Source organism: Eublepharis macularius, chromosome 3, assembly GCF_028583425.1.
Source record: "Eublepharis macularius isolate TG4126 chromosome 3, MPM_Emac_v1.0, whole genome shotgun sequence".
NCBI classification, from domain to species: Eukaryota; Metazoa; Chordata; class Lepidosauria; order Squamata; family Eublepharidae; genus Eublepharis; species Eublepharis macularius.
This window is the reverse complement of record NC_072792.1, coordinates 79,295,958-79,316,214: the sequence shown is the minus strand read 5'-3', so window position 1 is coordinate 79,316,214 and position 20,257 is coordinate 79,295,958. Positions and strand designations below refer to the sequence as shown.

At 40.4% G+C, this 20,257-nt stretch overlaps 1 protein-coding gene across 4 annotated transcripts in view; it reads left to right on the top strand.

Moving 5' to 3' along the window:
- DMD (dystrophin) overlaps positions 1-18,906 on the top strand; it is a 2,144,806-nt gene extending 2,125,900 nt beyond the window's left edge. For 3 of the 4 annotated variants that reach the window (XM_054973283.1, XM_054973285.1, XM_054973284.1), the window contains one exon: positions 15,819-18,906. In XM_054973283.1, the coding sequence (XP_054829258.1) occupies positions 15,819-15,916 (98 nt within the window). In that variant the 3' untranslated portion in view covers positions 15,917-18,906. Of the gene's footprint in view, positions 1-4,241; positions 4,274-15,818 lie in introns of all 4 variants that reach the window. The other variant, XM_054973282.1, reaches the window with a different exon arrangement.
- Positions 18,907-20,257: the final 1,351 nt, after the last annotated feature.

Below are 20,257 nucleotides of genomic sequence, written 5' to 3'. Positions count from 1 at the left end.
AAGTGAAATAAGAAAAGATGTTACATGCCTGGTTGTTGTTTTCCTGAGCATATTTTCAGTTAGTTGTGGAAAAATCAGTTTGTATGTAAAAATACAGATTAGCAAAGTTTGTCTTGTACCTTTAATTCTGCTTGTCCTTTTGTTACCTTAAACTTTTAGTTCAGAAGGGCCCTGGTTACAACCAACCCTCCTTTTTTCTCCACACAAAGAGAGCTTCAGGTGTTCTCTGCTTTATCCAGGTTTATTCCTTGAGAATGCCTTCCCTTTGGGGTTTGAATTCCACTGCTGTGTGACCTATATATTGCTGTTTCCCAAAAGAGTTTTCCTGGTATCAAAGGCTTTTGCCTTAGGTCTCTTCTGGTATTCTAGGAAGGCTTTGTTATACATGGTAGCATGACAGAACAGTCAGTGTGTGAGGGTGGATGTGAGGTTAAAGAAAAGTAGAATTTATTTATAAGTGCATAACGTGATGGTTGAAGAATACTGAAAAGCATATTGGTTTCAGACTAGTTCTTAAGCTTGGTGGTTTCAAAAAAAGTTATATATTCACAGTCCCAGTAATAAGAACTTATTTTCCACCCACATCTTCACTAACAGAACAAACACTCTATATACACAGACATAGATTCACTAAGTCTTTTCCTCACAGTTTGCCTGACCTAGACAGAATGAGACCTTTTCAGGCTTCCACACAGAATAAATACTTTTTTGAAGATACACACAGACAGCTGAGGCTCCACACAGATTGTCTGATTTGTCCTGAATCTCCTGGCTGAATAAATATCTCTCAGATTCTCTCAGGTGTCACACAATTTGCCTGATTTGGCCAGAGTGAACACTTTTCTTTCAGCACTCTGATTAAAAACTGCAGATCACTCCAACCTCTAGGGTACAGCTACTGTTCAATCAGAGCAGGCTCCATTCACCTATCCAGCCCTCCTCCTCTCCTCAGATGCCTGCATTTAAACCCACAGTAACGAATACTAAATACGTCACATCAGCCAGCAGAAATAAAATACTCAAAACTTAATTACATGCAAAACCTTACACAGGCCAATCTCCAGTTTCTAATTGGGGGAAATATTATTGAAAGAATATTTGTAATTCTAATGGAAAAAAATGTAACTAATATCTAATCAGTTCAAACCAATAGTACAGTTATTTAGGCTTTTGTTATTCAACCATATTTTTAACACTTTCTTTTGAAAAGAGATAAAGAATCTCGTATGCCAATTAAGGCCAATTTAGTATGTCTCAGTCCTACATAAACAGATCTTCTGGAAGTTGATAGTTTCTCTTTGTTGTTGTAACTGCTAAGAATAGCTGAAAGGGCAGACATTATAGGAGAATCTCTGCGCTCACTGCAGAACTGAAGTTTTTTGCAAAAGCAGTTTAATTTCTATCAATAGAATTTCTGCTGAGTATCTGATGATTGGACTCTAATGAATCTTCTTTTTCTTTATGAGTTTTACAGTTCCTATCCACAGCCCCTTTATCATACCACTCAAAGCAAATTCATAGTGGATGCAGCTGCTTCTCACAGCTGCTGTTCTAACTCAAAACAGATGTCAAAGCCAGAGGTCTAACATTTGGTGGAAATGTACTATTAAATTCCACCTTAGAAGTTTATTAAATCCTGCAAGATAGCAAGTCATGGAATAAATTGTTTTCATGCTATATTTGTGTACAAATTGCAAAGTCTACTGGGAGTTTTAAATGCATCAGATAGGCATATTTTTTTCCTTTTGACAAATGAATGACTATGAAATTTAAGCTTTCAAATGCTGCAGGTCATAAAAAGCATACTTTTAAAGTAAAATGTTCAGTTATTGATCCAATCCACAGAGTGTTAATCACACTGTAGTCCTTTTATAGAATCAGTGGAACTTCAGGTCTCCTTGATTTTAACAGAACATACGCACAATTAACGTTCTCTGAATTGTGACTTTGGAAGTTGATAAGATGGGTTTTAATGCCATTAGGATTTGGGAGAGCTTTATGAATGGATAATGGATTTTCAGAAAATATCTTATAGTTTGACAGAAAAAATCTGTTTGTTGAATTACAATTAGTCATTTGTGTATTTGCCTCTGAAAACTACCCGTGTTCTACATTAGAGTTGCCAACTCTAGTTTAGGAAATTCCTGGAAATATGGAGGTAGAATCTATAGAGGGTGTGGTTTGGGGAGAGGAGGGACCTCAGTGGGGTATAATGCAATAAGATTCCACCCTGCAATTAGTTATTTTCTCCAGGAAAACTGATCTTTCTAGTCTGGAGATCAATTGTAATTCCAGGAGATCTCCAGGCCCCAGCTGGAGTTTGGCAACCCTAAATTATATACGTATGTATTATGTAGCCTTCCAGAATTCAATGGTGATTACTTAGCATGTAAAAAGCTACAATTTTGAAGGTATTAGAGTAGAAGTTTTACCGAAGATCAGTATTTCCATAGTGGAGCTCAGTGGGTGAGCCTGTGGTTAAAGCTGTGGGGAGAACTTTGCTATGAACATTGAACCAAAGGTTGATTTCTCTTTGCTTGATTTTAAGCTTGCAGGACCCAATGTCCTGTTTTTGTGTTAAAGGTAAGCAGGTCTGTCCACAGAGCTTTGTGTGTGTGGTAGATGTTTGTTTAAATGTGAGAGTAATAATTTGATCCAGGTCCACGTCTGTGCAAAATTCATTGCACTGCTGACTAAGTGAAACAGAAATAGTGTTTATTTTATATTCCTCATGATAGAATATATGTAAAGTATGTTTAAATCTCAGTTTATCGAGAAAACATGCTTTTTTGTCATCTTTCAATGACAGACATCTGAGCAAATTCCCTGCCCACTTATTTAAGTGTGAGTAGTGCACAGATTTACTAGCATGGTAGAGAAATGTTTTTGACCTGGATGACCCAGGCTAGCCTGATCTTGTCAGATCTCAGAAACTTATTTATTTATTAGATTTTTATACCACCTCTCCCTCAATCAAGGCCTGCTCTTTACAGCATTAAAAACAACAATATTCTATATTAAAATGAAAAAACATTTCACTACAATTGAGGGGTCCTGCAATAGTAAAAACACACCAAAAAAAACCCTTACAACCCGGTGGCAAGATTCCACGAGGGGTGAGCCTGATTAGTAGTATGGGAGACCACGAAGGAAATCCAGGGTTGGCTTGATGGCACTTTCCACCACCAAGGTAAAGGTTTAAAAGCACATTTCTACCTGTTCTTTTCTTTAAATGTGCTGTTGATAACGTCAGAAATTTCTTGGAAAATAAAGCAGAACAAATTGCAACCCCTACTTCTACAGCTCTCTTTTTTAATTAAAAAAGAAAAGAAACCCAACACCCAATATGTTGTTTTTCAGGGGGTGGAAATGAAAAACTATGCTTTAACTAACTCCAGCATTGCAGTCACTATTAAGAAGCCGTAGAGGGAAATTATAATTACAAAAAGAGGAATGATCTTTTTAACAGTGTAGCTATAAGTCTTGAGAATCTCCTCCATGGTGTCTGAGCAAGAGTATTGGACTGTGACAAAATGAGACAGCTACATTTTTTGTTCATCCAGGGCACTGCATTTTACATGGATGTATCAGTCTTAGTCTAGCAGGAAAGCAGTAGAATAGAAAGAATTCTTTAGATAAAATTGTTATCTTGTGCAGATTTCAGTGGGCTTCAACTGTAGCAACACTCGGTACAACTGCATTAGTATCTCAAGTATCTCAAGTTGTTCTGCATCTCATCCACTTGTAACACCAAAGTACTTGTACAATGTGTCTAATCAAGAGTAGGGTGTGTCTGCATATTATTCTTGTTCTTGAAAGGTTATTAAAAATGTTTGGCATTTTTTTAGTATAGAAGGGAGCTAAGTTGGATCATTCTTAGCAGTGGCAAACAGGATTATCAGTGGAATCCCTGAATATTTCATTGGGAAAAGTTGCGCAAATGTTGGCTGCTATAGCAAAAGAATTAAGGCATACTAAGATCTATATATTGCTCTTCCTACGAAATAGGTGATCAATAACTTTTATTAACCATTTGTCTACATTTCAACCTGAATATGATTTGTATGAATATACTTGCTTAGATGAACAACAAGAATATTCTACATATTTTAGAACTTTAAGCTTATATTACCAAGTTGCCATTCCGTATTCAATTCCAGAGTGAACACTGAAGTTTTTCTATATTTGTGTGTGTGTGTTTTCCTCTTTTCTTTTTGATACCTCTACTTCTGTTACTAAAGGAAGACATGCCCCTGGAAAGCCATTGAGAGAGGTTAGTGAGCCTGATGCCCATTGCAATAATTTCTTGCTTGATGCATACTTTGTCTTGCATTTATGGTGCAGTATGTGTGTTGCTAGGTACATTTCACAGGTCTGCTCTAACACACAATACCTCTCAACTTTCAGTGGACATAAAAGCATAGAACTCTGAGGAATGCACTGTGTCAATTGGCCTTCTAAAAGGCATTAGCAAATGACAACAAATATGAAAACATTGCCCTAAATTCTGTTTTTATCATTCTTACATTGTGAAATGATATGACTTTGAGCATGTCACATTTTTTTGCAACAAGTTACGAATATATTTCTCAGAAAATGACAGAAATCTTTGTTCTACTGGAAAAAAGAGGGTTGAGAGGTATAAATAATATATCACATTAGCTTTCAAGCTCAGTATTACACTAGCAGAATGTCACTAACGCTTATAAACTCCACTGTGCTGCATTAAAGTACGTTTGCAAAGCCAGTGTGGTCTAATCAGTTGAATACTGGATTTTAACCCTGGTTATTGTAGGTTTGTATCAAGCTCAGCTACAGACTGTCCTGGGAAGCTGGGGCAAATCTCTTCATCTCATTTTCTTCATCTGTAAAACAGAAACGGATTGCTTTATGACATGGTATTGTGAAATTGTTCTTCATAGGTAAAAGGTTTTAATAATAATATAGAAGGATTAGACAGATCAATGGCAGATAGGTCCAACAGTGGCTATCAGCCATGGTCACTGAAGGGAGTAAAGCCTCTGAATATCAGGCTTGGAGATAAAAGCAGGGAGAGGCCTTTGCCTCTGTGCCCTGCGTTAGCCTTTCAGAGTAATTGGTTGGTCTCTGTGGCTGCAATCCTAAGGACATTTTCCAGAGAGTAAGTCCCATTAAATCACACCGGACTATCTTCAGAGTAGACTTACTTAGGATTGCTCTCTGTGTAATGATACATTACTTTGAACTAGATGGACCACTGGTCTGGTCCAGCAGGGCTCTTCTTATGTTCTTATGAGCAAAGGTGAAACAATTAGGAAGTGCTGTAAAGTGAGTGATACTGCAATGATCTTGCTTCTAATCCTAGTACAGGTCACCTTCTTTTAGAGCCAAACAAAATAAGAAAACAGTAACTCTTTTAGACCCTAAAATTCTGGCATTTTAAAAATGGTTTGTGCTGAAGAATGAATATAAACATTTAGACAGAGGTGGGGTTTTTTGCACATTTAAAGCATGAATTGTAATTTTAAGCATACTTAACCAGCAAGTAAGCTTCATTAAACTTAGAAGGAGTTAGCAGTGAGTGAATAGTTTTCAGTGTTTTAATTGCTGTTATATTTTTGTATGTGTATTTTAGCTTATTTTAATTGTTTTAATGATGTGTTTTGCTGGTTTAAATGGCTTTTAAGATGTTTTATTTTTATATTTTAACTTGTTCGCTGTCATGGTGTTCCTGATGTGGGCAGAATGTCAGGGTATGAATTTTGTAAATAAACATATGTGCAGTGGGCTGTGTGTGAATTGAAAAAAAGCCAGTGATTACTGAAGCATTTTGTCCACCTCTGGTGAAAGAGATCCTAAAATGGATGCCATCTAAATGACCCCTAAAGTAGAGAAATGCTTCTAATTTAGAAGTATTGGGAGAAAAATAAGCATACAGACACTATTAAAATACTGGCTTGCATCCAACTGTGCCACTCCACTGGAGGAATCCCCTATTTTGGCCATCTCCAAATTTCTCAGAGTACCTTGACCCTTAGGAGCTGAATTTCAGAGGCCAGTTTTGGCAGCTCACTTTTTTTCAATTTATTTGTTTCTAACTGGGGATCCCATTCCCTGGTGGAGTTGGGGAATTTCCCACTTTCACCCTCCATCCTCCCACCACAACTCACCTGGCCAGCAGGGGAGAAGGGCACAGAAACAGGCCTCCCAGGCATGCTTCCAGGGGTGGCACGACAACATCACTCCCAGAAGTGACATCATTGTGCCTCCCCGAGAGTGCACACACACACATTTTGCAGCTGGCTGATTTGGACCCCAAACAGGATGAAATGGGCTCGTTTGAGGCCCAAATTGTTCTGTTGAGAAATGTGCATGGAGTTTCCATGGCAAGAGACTAACAGAGGAGTTTTGCCATTGCCTGCCTCTGCAGCCCTGGTCTTTATTGGAGGTCTCCCATCCAATTAATAACCAAAGCCAAGCCTACTTGGCTTCTGAGATCTGATGAGATCAGGTTCACCTGGGCTTTTCAGGTCAGGTGAATTAGTTAATTAAAGAATATTAATAATGGCTAATTGGGAGCTAGACAGAACATGCATGCATATTGCTCCCATTCTGCAGAGACAACACTGGCTGCCCATCAATTACTGGTTTCAATTTAAGGTATTGGCTATCACATAAAAGTCCTTTCATATCTGTGAGACTGCCTCTCCCCCTATGCTCCATCACAACAGCTTTGCTTATTTGAGCAGGGCTTTCTGTGGGTACCACCTTGCAAATGGGCAAAATCAACAAGTGCCTATACAACAAGTGCTTTCTCTGTGGTGACCCCCCACCTTATGGAGTGGCCTGCTTGAATAGGTCAGGAATAGAGAGGACATGAAATGGGGGGGGGGACCCTGAGTTTAATGGTTCATTGCATTCCACAAAACATGAACCGTGAACTTTCATGAAATTGTCCCGTTTTGCAAAATGATTTATTAGGTTCATGATTCATCAGATCCCGGGGCCCTACAACAGCCCCCTTCATACCCAGAGATGCCAAACTCACAGGGAGACTTCAGCAGGCTCTCCTTTAGCCACACTCCAAGTTTGGTGACGATTGCAATACGTTGACTGGTAATGTGAGGCCTCAGCAGAGGAACCCAGAAAGAATAGGAAGAAACAAAGAAAATCAAAGGAAAAAAAGGGAGGCCTTAGTCAAGCTAGGCTCCAGAGCTGGGCAGTGCCCTGAGACTGAGACTGAAGTGGGGTGTGGTGGAGGAAAAAAGGCACCCTCACACAACAACCTTCCCAGCAAGGACAAGAGCAGAAAATAAGAAAGAGGCTTTTCAGTCTCTTTTGAAGCAGCAGCAAATCCAGCCAAAAGCTCCTAAATCCACTTTCTCTCACTCCAAATCCCAGGAACAGCTCCTCCCTCTCCCCCTGTCTACTGGAACTGAAAGAAGGAGGCACAGAACTGTGCTTTATATAAGAAACACTCACGTAGAGCAGAACAGGAGCTCTCTGGTTGGCAGATAGACCTGCCTAACAGGGAGGGATGAGATTCGTGTTCCTATGACTACAGAAGGCCCATCTCTCCCCTGCTTGTTGCTCTCATAGAACAGAATGGGAGCTCTCAGGTTGGCAAGGAGAGCTGCCTATCAAGGTTCTGTGGGCTAAAATTGGGGGTTTCACGGCAACAAAAAGTCTGCAAACATTCTGGGTCTGTGTTGCCTAGGGAAGCAATGGATCGGCTCCAGCCTGTCTGGCATCAAAAAACATTCATGAATCGAACTAAATTGGCCCCCAAAGTCATGGATTTCATGAAAAACACTGCCTCACAAAACATGTTTTCATGATACACGAATCGGCCCGATTCATCACGAAATTTGATTCTGTTTCGATTTATGCTCATGTCTAGTCAGGAAAGATCCCACCCTTCTGGCTTTCTGGAAACTATGCAAAACTGAATTAATTTAATTTATTATATTTATATTCCGCCCTCCCTGCTTTCGCAGGCTCAGTGCGGATAACAAATACAAACATGTTTAAAAACATTTAAAAACATTAAATAATACATTTAAAAACATTTAAAAACATTAAATATAACAATTCATGCTGCCCAGTGGTTCATACATGCCTCTGTGTTTGCATAGGGGTGATGGTTTAACCCCCCCTTCACGGGGGGAGGCGGGCACTGCCCGGCGTTAGCCATATGCCTGGCGGAATAGCTCTGTCTTACAGGCCCGGCGAAATGCAAGCAAATCTTGCCGGGCCCTTGTCTCGCAAGACAGAGCATTCCACCAGGTCGGGGCCAGGACTGAAAAGGCCCTGGCCCTGGTCGACGCCAGGCGGGCCTCCCTAGGGCCAGGGACACTTAAAAGATGTTTTCTGCCAGAGCGGAGAGTCCTCCGGGGCTCATATGGTGAGAGACGGTCCCTCAGATACGTCGGTCCCAGTCCGCGTAGGGCTTTGTAGGTTAACACCAAAACCTTGAACCTGATTCGGTACTCCACTGGCAGCCAATGCAGCTGGCGTAGCACCGGTGTAATATGCTCCCACACCGGTGCTCCAGCAATGACCCGCGCTGCTGCATTCTGTACCAGCTGTAACCGCCGGATCAGGCCCATGGGAAGCCCAGCGTAGAGCGCGTTACAGTAATCCAACCTAGAGGTGACCATTGCTTGGACCACTGTAGTCATGTCACAGGGAGACAAATAAGGGGCAAGCTGCCTGGCCTGCCGAAGATAATAAAAGGAAGACCTGGCAACTGCAGTGATCTGGTCCTCCATCTTCAAGGAGGAATCCAGAATCACCCCCAGGCTCCTAACCCTCGGGGACAGTGTAAGTGCTGCCCCATCAAGTGTAGGAAGCTGGGGTCCCAAAGCCATCTCCCCATGACCCACATACAGGACCTCCGTCTTCGTGGGATTCAATTTCAGCCGACTTTGTCTCAACCAACCAGCCACAGCCTCAAAAGCACGCTCCAGGGCATCAGGGGCCGATCCAGGCTGCCCGTCCAACAACAGATAAAGCTGGGTGTCATCCGCGTATTGGTGACACCCAAGCCCGAAACTCCGCACCAGCTGGGCGAGGGGGCGCATATAGATATTAAATAATAATGGAGAGAGTATCGCTCCCTGTGGCACACCACAAACCAGTGGCCTACGAGATGACACCCTCTCCCCGAGCGCCACCCTCTGTCCCCGATTGTGGAGAAAGGAGACCAGCCACTGCAGTGCTGTCCCCTGAATCCCCACATCGGCAAGGCGGTGGGTTAAAAGCTCATGATCAACCATATCAAACGCTGCTGACAGATCCAGCAAAATCAGCAGTGCTGATCCGCCCTGATCCAGATGTCTGCGGAGATCGTCTGTGAGGGCGACCAACAATGTCTCGACCCCATGTCCCGGGCGGAAACCAGACTGGAAGGGGTCTAGGGCTGAGGTCTCCTTCAGGAATTTCTGCAGTTGCTTCTCTGCCGCCCGCTCAATCACCTTCCCCAAAAACGGAAGGTTGGAAACTGGTCGGTAATTGAGCAGGTCAGCAGGATCTAATGATGATTTCTTCAGAAGAGGCCGTACCACAGCTTCCTTCAGCGCCTTGGGAAAAACCCCAGAGCTCAAGGACAGGTTTATAATCGCCTCCAAGGAATTCCGAAGCCCGTCAACACTGGCTTTCACCAGCCATGACGGGCACGGGTCCAAGGGGCATGTGGTAGGCCGTACCACCTGCAGAATCCTGTCCACCTCTTCCCCGAAAAGAGGGCTGAAATGATCTAATATGGGTCCCGAAGACGGCCAAGGGGCCTCTAGTTCATTTACTGTATCAACTGTGGCTGGTAAGTCGCGGCGGAGAAGCAAGATCTTATCAGTAAAAAAGCTCGCAAAAGCCTCACAGCTTATCTCCAATTCAACTTTTGATGGTCTCCACCTGATTGGGAGACCAATGAACGGACCACATTAAATAATTTAGCTGGGCGAGAGCTAGCTGATGCGATGGAAGCTGCATAATACTCTTTCTTCACAGCTTTCACCGCCATCTCATAGGACTTCATAAACAGCCTATAAGATGTTCTTGCTTCCTCGTCCCGAGATCGCCGCCACACGCGTTCAAGTCGTCTTAGCTCCCGTTTCTGTTGCCGCAGCTCCTCCGTATACCAAGGAGCCCGGCGATTCCGGCAGCGAAGAGGACGACGGGGGGCGATTTCATCGATGGCCTCAGAGAGCCGGACTTGCCAGCCCTCCAATTATCCAAGAGAGGTTTTCTATGGTTTAGAATGGTTTAGAAAGCTAACTTGGGCAAAGGTTTAGGGACTACAGTCTGAATAGCTCATATTGCCTGTTGCTGTAAGTAGGATGCTACCTATGAAATGTTTGCATTGTTTATTTTGTCATGTTAATACTTATGTTTTGCTTCAGTTCTGTTTTCAGATTTCTGGTCGATACCACATTTCTGCAATAGAAATACTATTGTATTGTTTATTGGATGTGCAATCTTGTTGATTTTATTAACTTAGTCTGTATAATCTTGCCTTGAGTCCTAGTGAGAAAGGTGGGCTATAAATAAATAAATAAATAAATAAATAAATAAATAAATAAATAAATAAATAAATAAATAAATAAATAATATACTTACATTTTAATCTGTCCTTTAAGTTCTTAAATTAATTTAAAAAGGTCTGTCAGTGACAGCAATTCTAAGCAGGTCTACTTGGAATTCTGTTCAAGTTTATTCAATGATGTTTACTGGAAAGAAAGAATAGCACTGTTATATAATTAAATAGATAAATGTAAAATACAGTTAATATGCATATCTAAAGAACGTACGTGTATGTGTTTTCTCTGTATTGTATCACTGTATGCCCTCTCTCCAGACTAGCAGGATGGATAGCAACCTTTGTAAAACATTTATAGTACTTGAGTCGAAAATGCTGATGTTGAAGCTGAGCTAGCAAACTTTTATATCGCTTTATTTAATCTTATCTACTATTTCTATCATATTACATATATTCTTCTTGTTCATGGTTTCTGTGCATTCCCATGCATGTGTTCTGCAGCTTCAAAACAGTCTAGCTACAGAAAGACAAATTGTCCTACATGAAGAATATAGGTAAAGGCACACATTATGATTGTGGAATCGATGCTAGTAGTGAAAGCAATGGTTTTGGGAACTTCCAAATGGGTATAATCACAGTAAAATAGATACATATTTCATCACAGTGTGCATTATTTTTCCTACTTCAAGTGTATCTTACTGTCACACTGAAGGGAAGGCCTCAAATGAAAAATGAACAAACACACAAACACACACAATGCTCCTTCCCTCCTTATTCTACATGTCTTTTTAAACATAAAGCCACACTTGAGAGTTTGGAGGGCAGGAGCAGTAATCGCCCTGGTACAGGGGCAGAGGCAGCAGAAACGTGGGAGGAGAAGTGAAAGACGATAGTAGAAGCAGCGGCTCCCCCCCCCCCCCCGCCATCCATTATCTGAGACCACTGCCTTTCCTCATCTCATTACAAAGCTGCCCCTGGTCAGGAAGAAGCATTTGATATGATGGGTTAATATTCAGAACTTTGACCACATTTGCGCCTTCTATAACAGAGAGAGAATTTCTCCACCCCCCACCCCCATGCTGTAGTTCAAGATAGGCAGAAAAGGGGAAAATTACCACTTTTGTAGTAATGAGGGAATTACTGAGACTTGGTGGGATGATTCCCATGACTGGAATGTGGTAGTGGATGGGTACGAGTTGTTCAAGAAAAACCGGAAGGGTAGAAGAGGAGGCGGAGTGGCATTGTATGTGAGGAGAGGGCTTGATTGTCAACAAGTTCTGGAGAATGTGGTTGACAGCCCAGTGGAAAGTATATGGGTGGAAATAGGAGGAAGGACAAAGGGTATTGTTGTTGAAGTCTGCTACAGACTGCCTGATCAGGGAAAGGAAATGGATGCGGCCCTCCTTGAACAGATTGCTAGAGTATCCAGACATCAGAACCTTATAATTATGGGTGACTTCACCTTTCCCGATGTGTGCTGGGAGACAAACTCAGCAAAGCGACAAGACTCACGCAACCTCCTGACCTGCCTGGCTGATAACTTCCATTTTCAAATGGTGGAGGAAGCTACAAGGGGCCCGGCCATACTAGACTTAATATTAAACAACAGGGAAGAACTGGTAGATGGGGTGAAGGTGGTGGGGACCTTAGGGGGAAGTGACCATGTCCTCCTTGAATTCCAGTTGCTGTGGGGGGCCAAGGAAGTTCGTAGCCAGACTCGTAGGTTAGGTAGGGCCAACTTCAATGAACTCAGAGGTTTGATGAGAGTCATTTCGTGGGAGAGTGTGCTGGAAGGGAAAGGAGCGAGTGAAGGGTGGGCTCTTCTCAAACATGAGCTTTTGCAAGCTCAAGCCCTCACTATTCCAGCAAGATGGAAGCATGGTAAGGGCTCCAAGAAACCGATGTGGATGAACAGAGAGCCCCAGAATAAGCTAAAGGATAAAAAAGAAATGTTCAGGAAATGGAGAGAAGGACAGACCTCTAAAGAGGAGTATATGAGGGTTACTTGGTACTGCAGATCCACCATCAGAGAAGCCAAAGCTCAGCATGAGCTGGATGAATATTTGTCCGGGATGCTTTAGGCTCATCCTGCATTGGGCAGGGGGTTGGACTAGAAGGTCTGTATGGCGCCTTACAACTCTGTGATTCTGGGAGGAAGAATTTTAAAAAATGAAAAATAGGTAATCACACTTCTGAAATGCAACAGATGACTTAGATCGCACAAAGCTGATGCAATTAAAACTTTTGTAGTAGAAAAGAGCAAGAGTCCAGTAGCACCTATAAGACTAACAAAATTTGTGTTAGGGTATGGGCTTTTGAGAGTCACAGCTCACTTCTTCAGATCAGAAGTTAGCTGTGGCTCATGAAAGCTAATGCCGTACCACAAATTTTGTTAGTCTTATAGGTGCTACTGGACTCTTGCTCTTTTCTACTGCTACAAACACACTAACAGTGTTACCGATCTTGATCTAAATCCTTTTGTGTTCCTTGCTACATGAGCATACAAACATATCACATAGTGACAGATACCACTCTATAACATTCTTTATTTTTCAGAACTGATAAGTGTGTGTGTTATTTGGAGATTTGTTTGTTTGCTTACACAAAAATGATCAAACTGTTTATAAGTATTGAGAGTGAAAATAACAGTTCTTTCAAATGATTATAGTGAGAACATATTACTTGTGAAAGGTGCCAATTTAACATGAATTCTTTGCATTCCATATCTACAAAAAGAGACTACAGTCATCTCTTTTTATTATGAAATGGCTACAAAATTACTCCAAAAAGAGACTGCAGTCATCTCTTTTTATTATGAAATGGCTGTCACCCCTATTCTGGTCAATTGATCACTAAGGAAAATATTCTTAGGCAAATTAATAATCCTTCTACCAGGGTAGATTGATAAAAAGAATGGGTATAATAAGGTGTAAGGCTCCAGGAGCAGCTGGAACATGAAGATGAGCCTTGAGTTTCACTCTTTTGAGGAAAGTTTGATATAAGCAACAAACAATTTTAGTGTTTAATTCAGTTTTTAGTTCTTTAGTGGTGCCATGAATATATTGATAATAACATCAAAATCCTTTCCTGTACAGGACACAAACCCCATACCTTTTTACCCCATACTTACAAGGGCAGCATGAGCAGGGAAGGAGAGGAAGCTGGTCTCAACAAACATCTGTTTGGTGGCATCTCCCACCTTTTAAATTTTAAAGGGTCATTACTTTCTATGGGAAGACCTGGCCTCCAAAATCAGAGGCCAGAAGTTACGATAGAAAATAATAGCCCTCTAAAATTCAAAGAGAGGGAGACACCAACTAACAGCTGTTTGACAGACCAGCTTCCTGTGTCTCCTCCTTGAGTTTTGCCACCTAAAACATTCCCAAAATTCCAGGAGATAAATTTTCATTACTCTTGGAATTTTGGAGTGTTTGAAATCATTTCAGATAACCCTGAGCCAGTCCCAAACAGCTGATTTCTGGATTATTTTTGGCTTGGGTGCATACCGCTTGTAAAGCAGTCCTAACCAAGTTACAATATGTCAGCCTTACCTACTCACAGGTCAGCATAAGCTTTAGAGAAAGGTATGTCATAACCAGTCCTAACTGTTGTGAACAGGATAGGACAGAGAAACTGTTGACTTTAAAAAAAATTACCATGTAGAAATCAATATATGACATCTCCACTTCCCAGTTTAGCACAATAGCACTGAACCAAATAAACAGGATATGGACTTACAAAACAACAGATATGGTGGCACAGCAAATCTAGTATCAATAGGGGTGTGCACCAAAAGATTAAAAAATCTAAATAATCCAGATTTTTAAAAATCCAGGATCCCTGAAATTCAGGTCAAATTCTCAGATATGTTAGTGAATTACAGATTTAACCAGCCTTTATTCCTATGCGGAATAATGACTGAGGGGGGAGGGGCTTTTTAAAAGCAATCTACACCAAATATACAGGGAACCTAATCATGACTGTCCACTAAAGACCTTCCAAATATCTGGAGGATTGGACCCCGGTGTTCAGTTCTATGGGCCCCTGAACAAGCTGTCCACTGCTTCTTATGGAGGAAACATCTCCAAGCCTTTCAAATTCTGTAACCACCACCCCTCTTTGCTTGGGTTTCTCTGGTTTGACATAACTCCCTTATTGTTGTCAAACCAGAGAATCCCAACATCAAATCAATTAATCCCAATGTCAAACCAGAAAATTCCATAGAGAATCCCTTTACCGAAGCAAGGGGGACTCAAGTTTGCTGATTATTCAGGATAATCCAGGCCAGAAAGTTTGGGTGTCCGGCTCTGATCTGGTGTTTTGCTCTGAGAAACCAGTATAGCCAGATTATGCTGGACTGGCATAAATTTGGCTTTTTTGCTGGATCACACATCCTTTGTTGACAATATAGTCAAGGTAGGGCCTGTTGGCCTTGTAGTCAGAGGACCAGAGTGATGAGAAAATCACATGAAGAGATCACACCCTGAACATGAACTCAATAAAAATCTCTATATATTCATGCCATATAGTTTCTTCATGCTCCTCAAGTGGCTGGTTATGCTTTCCATAGCTAGCCCCTTTCTGATTTTTCTTTTCTTTTGTTCACCCTGGTTTGAAATAAACTACTACCTAGTTAAGAAGTTTTTTTAAAAAACCTAAAATTTTAATGACTAACCATGTGAAAGATATTGCTGCAATACAACAAACAATCTGACGTGCCCAGCTTTTCTTTATCACTTGGCAATGGAGTTCACGTAGACCAACTTTTTAAAATTAGTAACAGTATTTTAAGGGAATCAGTGGATTTATGTAGGGTGGTTTAACAATCACTTTGGTTGCCAGCGTAGGTTTCTGAAGACCTTACTCTCATTAACATCAATTAGCACTGGCAGGTTCCCCAGTCAAGCTGTGTGGCTGATTATGATTGATCAGGTTAGCTGTTACACACTTTAATTGATTCATTTATAAACATTTATGTAAGAAATTCTTTCATGTTCATGTTTGATTTTGAAATTTCTGCCAAGGGTTTCCATGCATGTGCCTTTGAAATGGACTTGCCTGTCATTTTTAAATTCAGTGTTGGTTGGCTAAAAACCTTTCTACAAGTTACACTCAGCTTTACTAGTGGTTGTGCGTTGTCAAAGGACACAAACCTGTTTGATAATTGCCTTTGCATGGGAAGTTCATCTCTATGTCAAAATGCCTAATTGTTGATGTATACTTTATATGATGTGTGCAGGTGGAAATCTTTGTAGATAGGCAAGATGTACTTTTCATTCTCTTCTTTTCCTTTGTTTTACAGGCCACAATGTAGGCAGCCTTTTCCACATGGCAGATGACTTGGGCCGAGCAATGGAAACCTTAGTTACAGTGATGACTGACGACAAGGTGTTAGAATAGGAAGATGTGTTTTACAACTTCAGGCGTCCCCGCATGGTTTTTATAATATTCATATGACAAAGGATTAGACTGTAAGAGTTTACAAGAAAACAAATCTATATTTTTGTGAGGGGTAGTGGTACTATACTGTAGATTTCAGTAGTTTCTTAAGTCTGTTATTGTTTTGTTAACAATGGCAGGTTTTACACGTCTATGCAATTGTACAAAAAAAGAAAAATACATGTAAAATCTTGATAGCTAAATAACTTGCCATTTCTTTATATGGAACGCATTTTGGGTTGTTTAAAAAAATTTATAACAATTATAAAGAAAGATTGTAAACAAAGTGTGCTTTATTACAAATTGTTTATATAAATCCCATAAAAAAAACAAAAAAAATGAGGCAGTGCATTTGTTTAGCATCATTTCAGCTCTGTAATTGTACCAGGCAGATATTCATGTTCTGTGTTCTTTTCCTTATATATCAAAGAGAGAGTTTCTGCGACACCAAAACAATTAGCTGACATTTCTCGTTATTTGTGTCTGACTAGCACTGTTTTTATTTTTATTTTATTTTATTTTATTTTTAAAAAGGCCCTTCCAGTTGAGGTCACTTTTCCACCTCCTTCCAAGTAGAATGAAATCTCATTGGAACTATCCAGCTAGTTGGCAATAATATGAAAGAGCACATTACATGACAATGCTATCTTCAGAGCTTGCAAAAATAAAAAGACAAATTGAATCAGTATTCTATGCTCCTCCTGTTTCCTCCACTACTATGAACCCAAATATTATTAATAAATACAAAACAGGAATTGCCTTACTGGATTCCTCATTTGGACTTTGTTGTCCAATATCTGCCTCTGGCACTGGCCAGCACCTTATGGCTTCAAAATAGAAGCCCAGTTTGCTTTCATGCCCTGTAATGCCACCCTTGCACCTCTGCATGGGGGTCTCTCCTTCTGACTACAGGCAGTGAACTGCTTCCAGCCTGAAGCAAGATTTTGATTAATCATTATTATTACGTAAGTTTGTATAACAGCATTATTAGGCGTTGAAAATTGCCCCATCTCTTAAAAAGCAAAAACATAATAAATCTGCCTTGCTGCAAGTTCCAAGGATCCACAGCATTTCAATCAAGCAAAAGGAAACAGCGTGGAGCAATTCTGTTGGCTCCTGTCAATTGGGCAGCTGAAAGTAGCCACACTGCTTCATGAGCTGGTTATCTAAGGCAACAGTTGCAGAAATTTTTTGCTCCCTATCTCTTTCTACAAATAATACCGCACAATTAACAATGACTCAGGAGAGAGATAACAGAAAATAGATGTTCAATAACAGCTCCTCAGGTTTACTGCTATAAAATTTTGAGGTGCTGTTAACAAAAGCTTTACCATTTCATTTCATTTCTTTCCATCAGCCTTTAATTCCGTTGACACACGATAGAATTTCACCATCTAATTCACATTAATCCTTTGCAAGAGTAAAATCTATTACCTCTTCTTGTACGAAGTGTAATTAAACTTGGGAGAAAATTTTTGTTTTATTTTTAATGCTAGTTAACATTAAACATGGGTAGTCATGTTATTTCTACCTCACTTTGGTTTTGTGGTGTTCCTGACAATTATGTACAGAAGATATTACATCATCACCACTTGTCCATTGTGTGAACAGATCTTATCATTTTAAGAACAACACATTTAAAACAAGAAGAAAAAAATTAAAAAACCTTGCAAAAGTCCCAAACCTCCATTTTCATAATTAGAGCTTCTTAAAACTTTGGGTAAATCTATCCCAGTGGAAGCACATTGCCTGCACATGGCAAAATTGGCATAGGAGTAAACAGCCCTGCTGCATCCACACACACAAACACATGCATGCCCCAATGCACACTACAGCACCAGAGTCATTATCAAGAACAGGAGATTTCTGTTCACTCTGTCCTCATCCAGCTGTCCCTCTTGCCAGGGTCCTTGAACTCAGAGGGGATGAACAAGTTATTTTATTTTTTAAGAAATGTGTGTCCTGCTTTTCAAAACATGCTCAAAGGAGCATGTAATAAAAGAATTAAGTATGCATTGTACAATAAAATACAAACATGATAAAATCACATGAACCAGCAGAAGAAAAGGAAGTTGGAAGGGCATAGTAAACCAAATCCATTCCTTACATGGGGGAAAAGCAGTGAAGGTGCTGTTAATGTATTCCTATATTTAAGGCAGTTTAGCAGCTGAAAACAAGATCATCATTGTTAATGACGAGTCCATCAGCAACAACAAGATCAGCCAACAGTAAAACTATGACACACGCTATCACCATCTCAAACCAAAAGGTTGCACAAAGTAGCCTTGTACTACATCTAGCCCATCTTAGACTAAGCACGTATGCCTAAATTAACATACTCTATGCCAACCCAACCATGTGTAGGCTCTCCCATCTGCACTAGGATAGATCATGCCCTTATTTAGAATGTGCACCCTGTATATTGTTATGGCCTTTCTTCAGGAGAGTGCAAACAAAAGATATACAGAAGTGAGTTTTTCTTTTGTGTTTTTAAGTTGAAATTTCTCATTTAAAATTTGGAAACTAATGGAGTGCACGATTGTTTTCATCAGGATTTTTGTTTGTTTTTTCCTTTATAGACATTAGTTTTGAAGTGAGTCTGTCAAAATATTTAAAGCGTTTAAGAGCTTTATTGCTGCTTTCTAAGCATCTTTTGGAGAATTATTTCATGTTCCTTATATTCACCAACTATAGAACAGCAAAACATCATAAATGTAACTGAATTACTTATCACCTGGCATGTTATACCATTTTTATCCAGTACTGGTTTATTACTTGGGTATCAAAATCTATTGTGTTTTAACATCAACACTGTAACATTTACTAATTATTTTTATAAACTTCAGTTTCCTGCATTTTTCACAATGTATCAGATTTCACCAAATATATGCCTTACTTATTGTATTATATACTGCTTTACTGTGTATATCAATAAAGCACGCAATTATGTTATAAAACTATGTGTGGCATTTTTACTAATGGTCCTGCATTTAATTTGTGCTTCTTTTCCAGCTAGACTGCCTTCATAGATTTCAGCTGGGCAGAATGCCACTTTATCTATTCCTGAATTCACTTTTCTCCCCAATATAATTAATGCCCTGTAGCTAAAGACTCTGTGGCCAAAAGCCAACAGTGCTACCCATTTAAAAAACAGTATTAGTTTGGGGGGGAAGGAGGGGCTAGGGTGACTTTGGTCTCATCTTGCAACATATGAGTTGTAAGATGAGTTGTTTTAAAGGCTAGGAAGCTTTTTATGAAAAGAGGCTTGGTAAACAAAATTCAGTTCAGTCCATGAATACTTCTGTTTATGATGCACCCCTTAAAAATCCCCTTTGTTGGAACTGCTTCTGCTTTCATCTGACTCTCGTAATTTTGACCTCATAGCTGACATTCTTTAGTGCTTGCACACAGGTGTTAACACATTCTCAGGCAAGAAATATTTAAGCTACATTCCAAAGAAACCTCAGGGATGGGTTTGTTTAGATCTTGATGGCCAGGAACTGGAAATAACTTGCTATCTTCTTGGGTTGGGTTGGAAGACACGCAAGCAGAAAGAAAACCCCACTGTGTTCTTGTTTCTACGTATAGGAGTCCACAGGCAAGAAGCAAGAGTATATGGAAGACCATGTTTTTCACACTGAAGTAAATACTCCCAACATTCAGCACCCAGTGTTATACGTGCTGTTCCCATTACTGCATTGAGACTATGTATATCCACTGAACAGATTATTAGTGTTGCCAGCTTTCAAAACAAGATGGAATTTAATCCTGGTTTCTTCTTTCTTTAGAAGACAGAAAGGGGGGGCTATCCCCCTCCCCCACTAGGTTCTTAACACTTTATTAACTTATGAAAATAGAAGTTGTAATTCTCTAAGGATTGGCTTGAGTACTCATGTAGCATTTTATTAGAAGCGGTTAGCATGAGCTCCCTTTCCCCTACAGCAATGGCCCCACCCTTTTAAGAACATTTACTTCGAGTGGTTGTTGTGGATTTCCGGGCTGTATAGCCGTGGTCTTGGCATTGTAGTTCCTGATGTTTCGCCAGCAGCTGTGGCTGGCATCTTCAGAGGTGCTACACCTCTGAAGATGCCAGCCACAGCTGCTGGCAAAACATCAGGAACTACAATGCCAAGACCATGGCTATACAGCCCGGAAAATCCACAACAACCATTGTTCTCTGGCCGTGAAAGCCTTCGACTTTAATTTCCCTTCTTCCAACCCCATGTAAGCTATTATTGCTCCCTCAGTTGGAATGAAAGGCAGATGCAGTATTTGGGTTCTAAAATGGGCCGCTTTATTAAA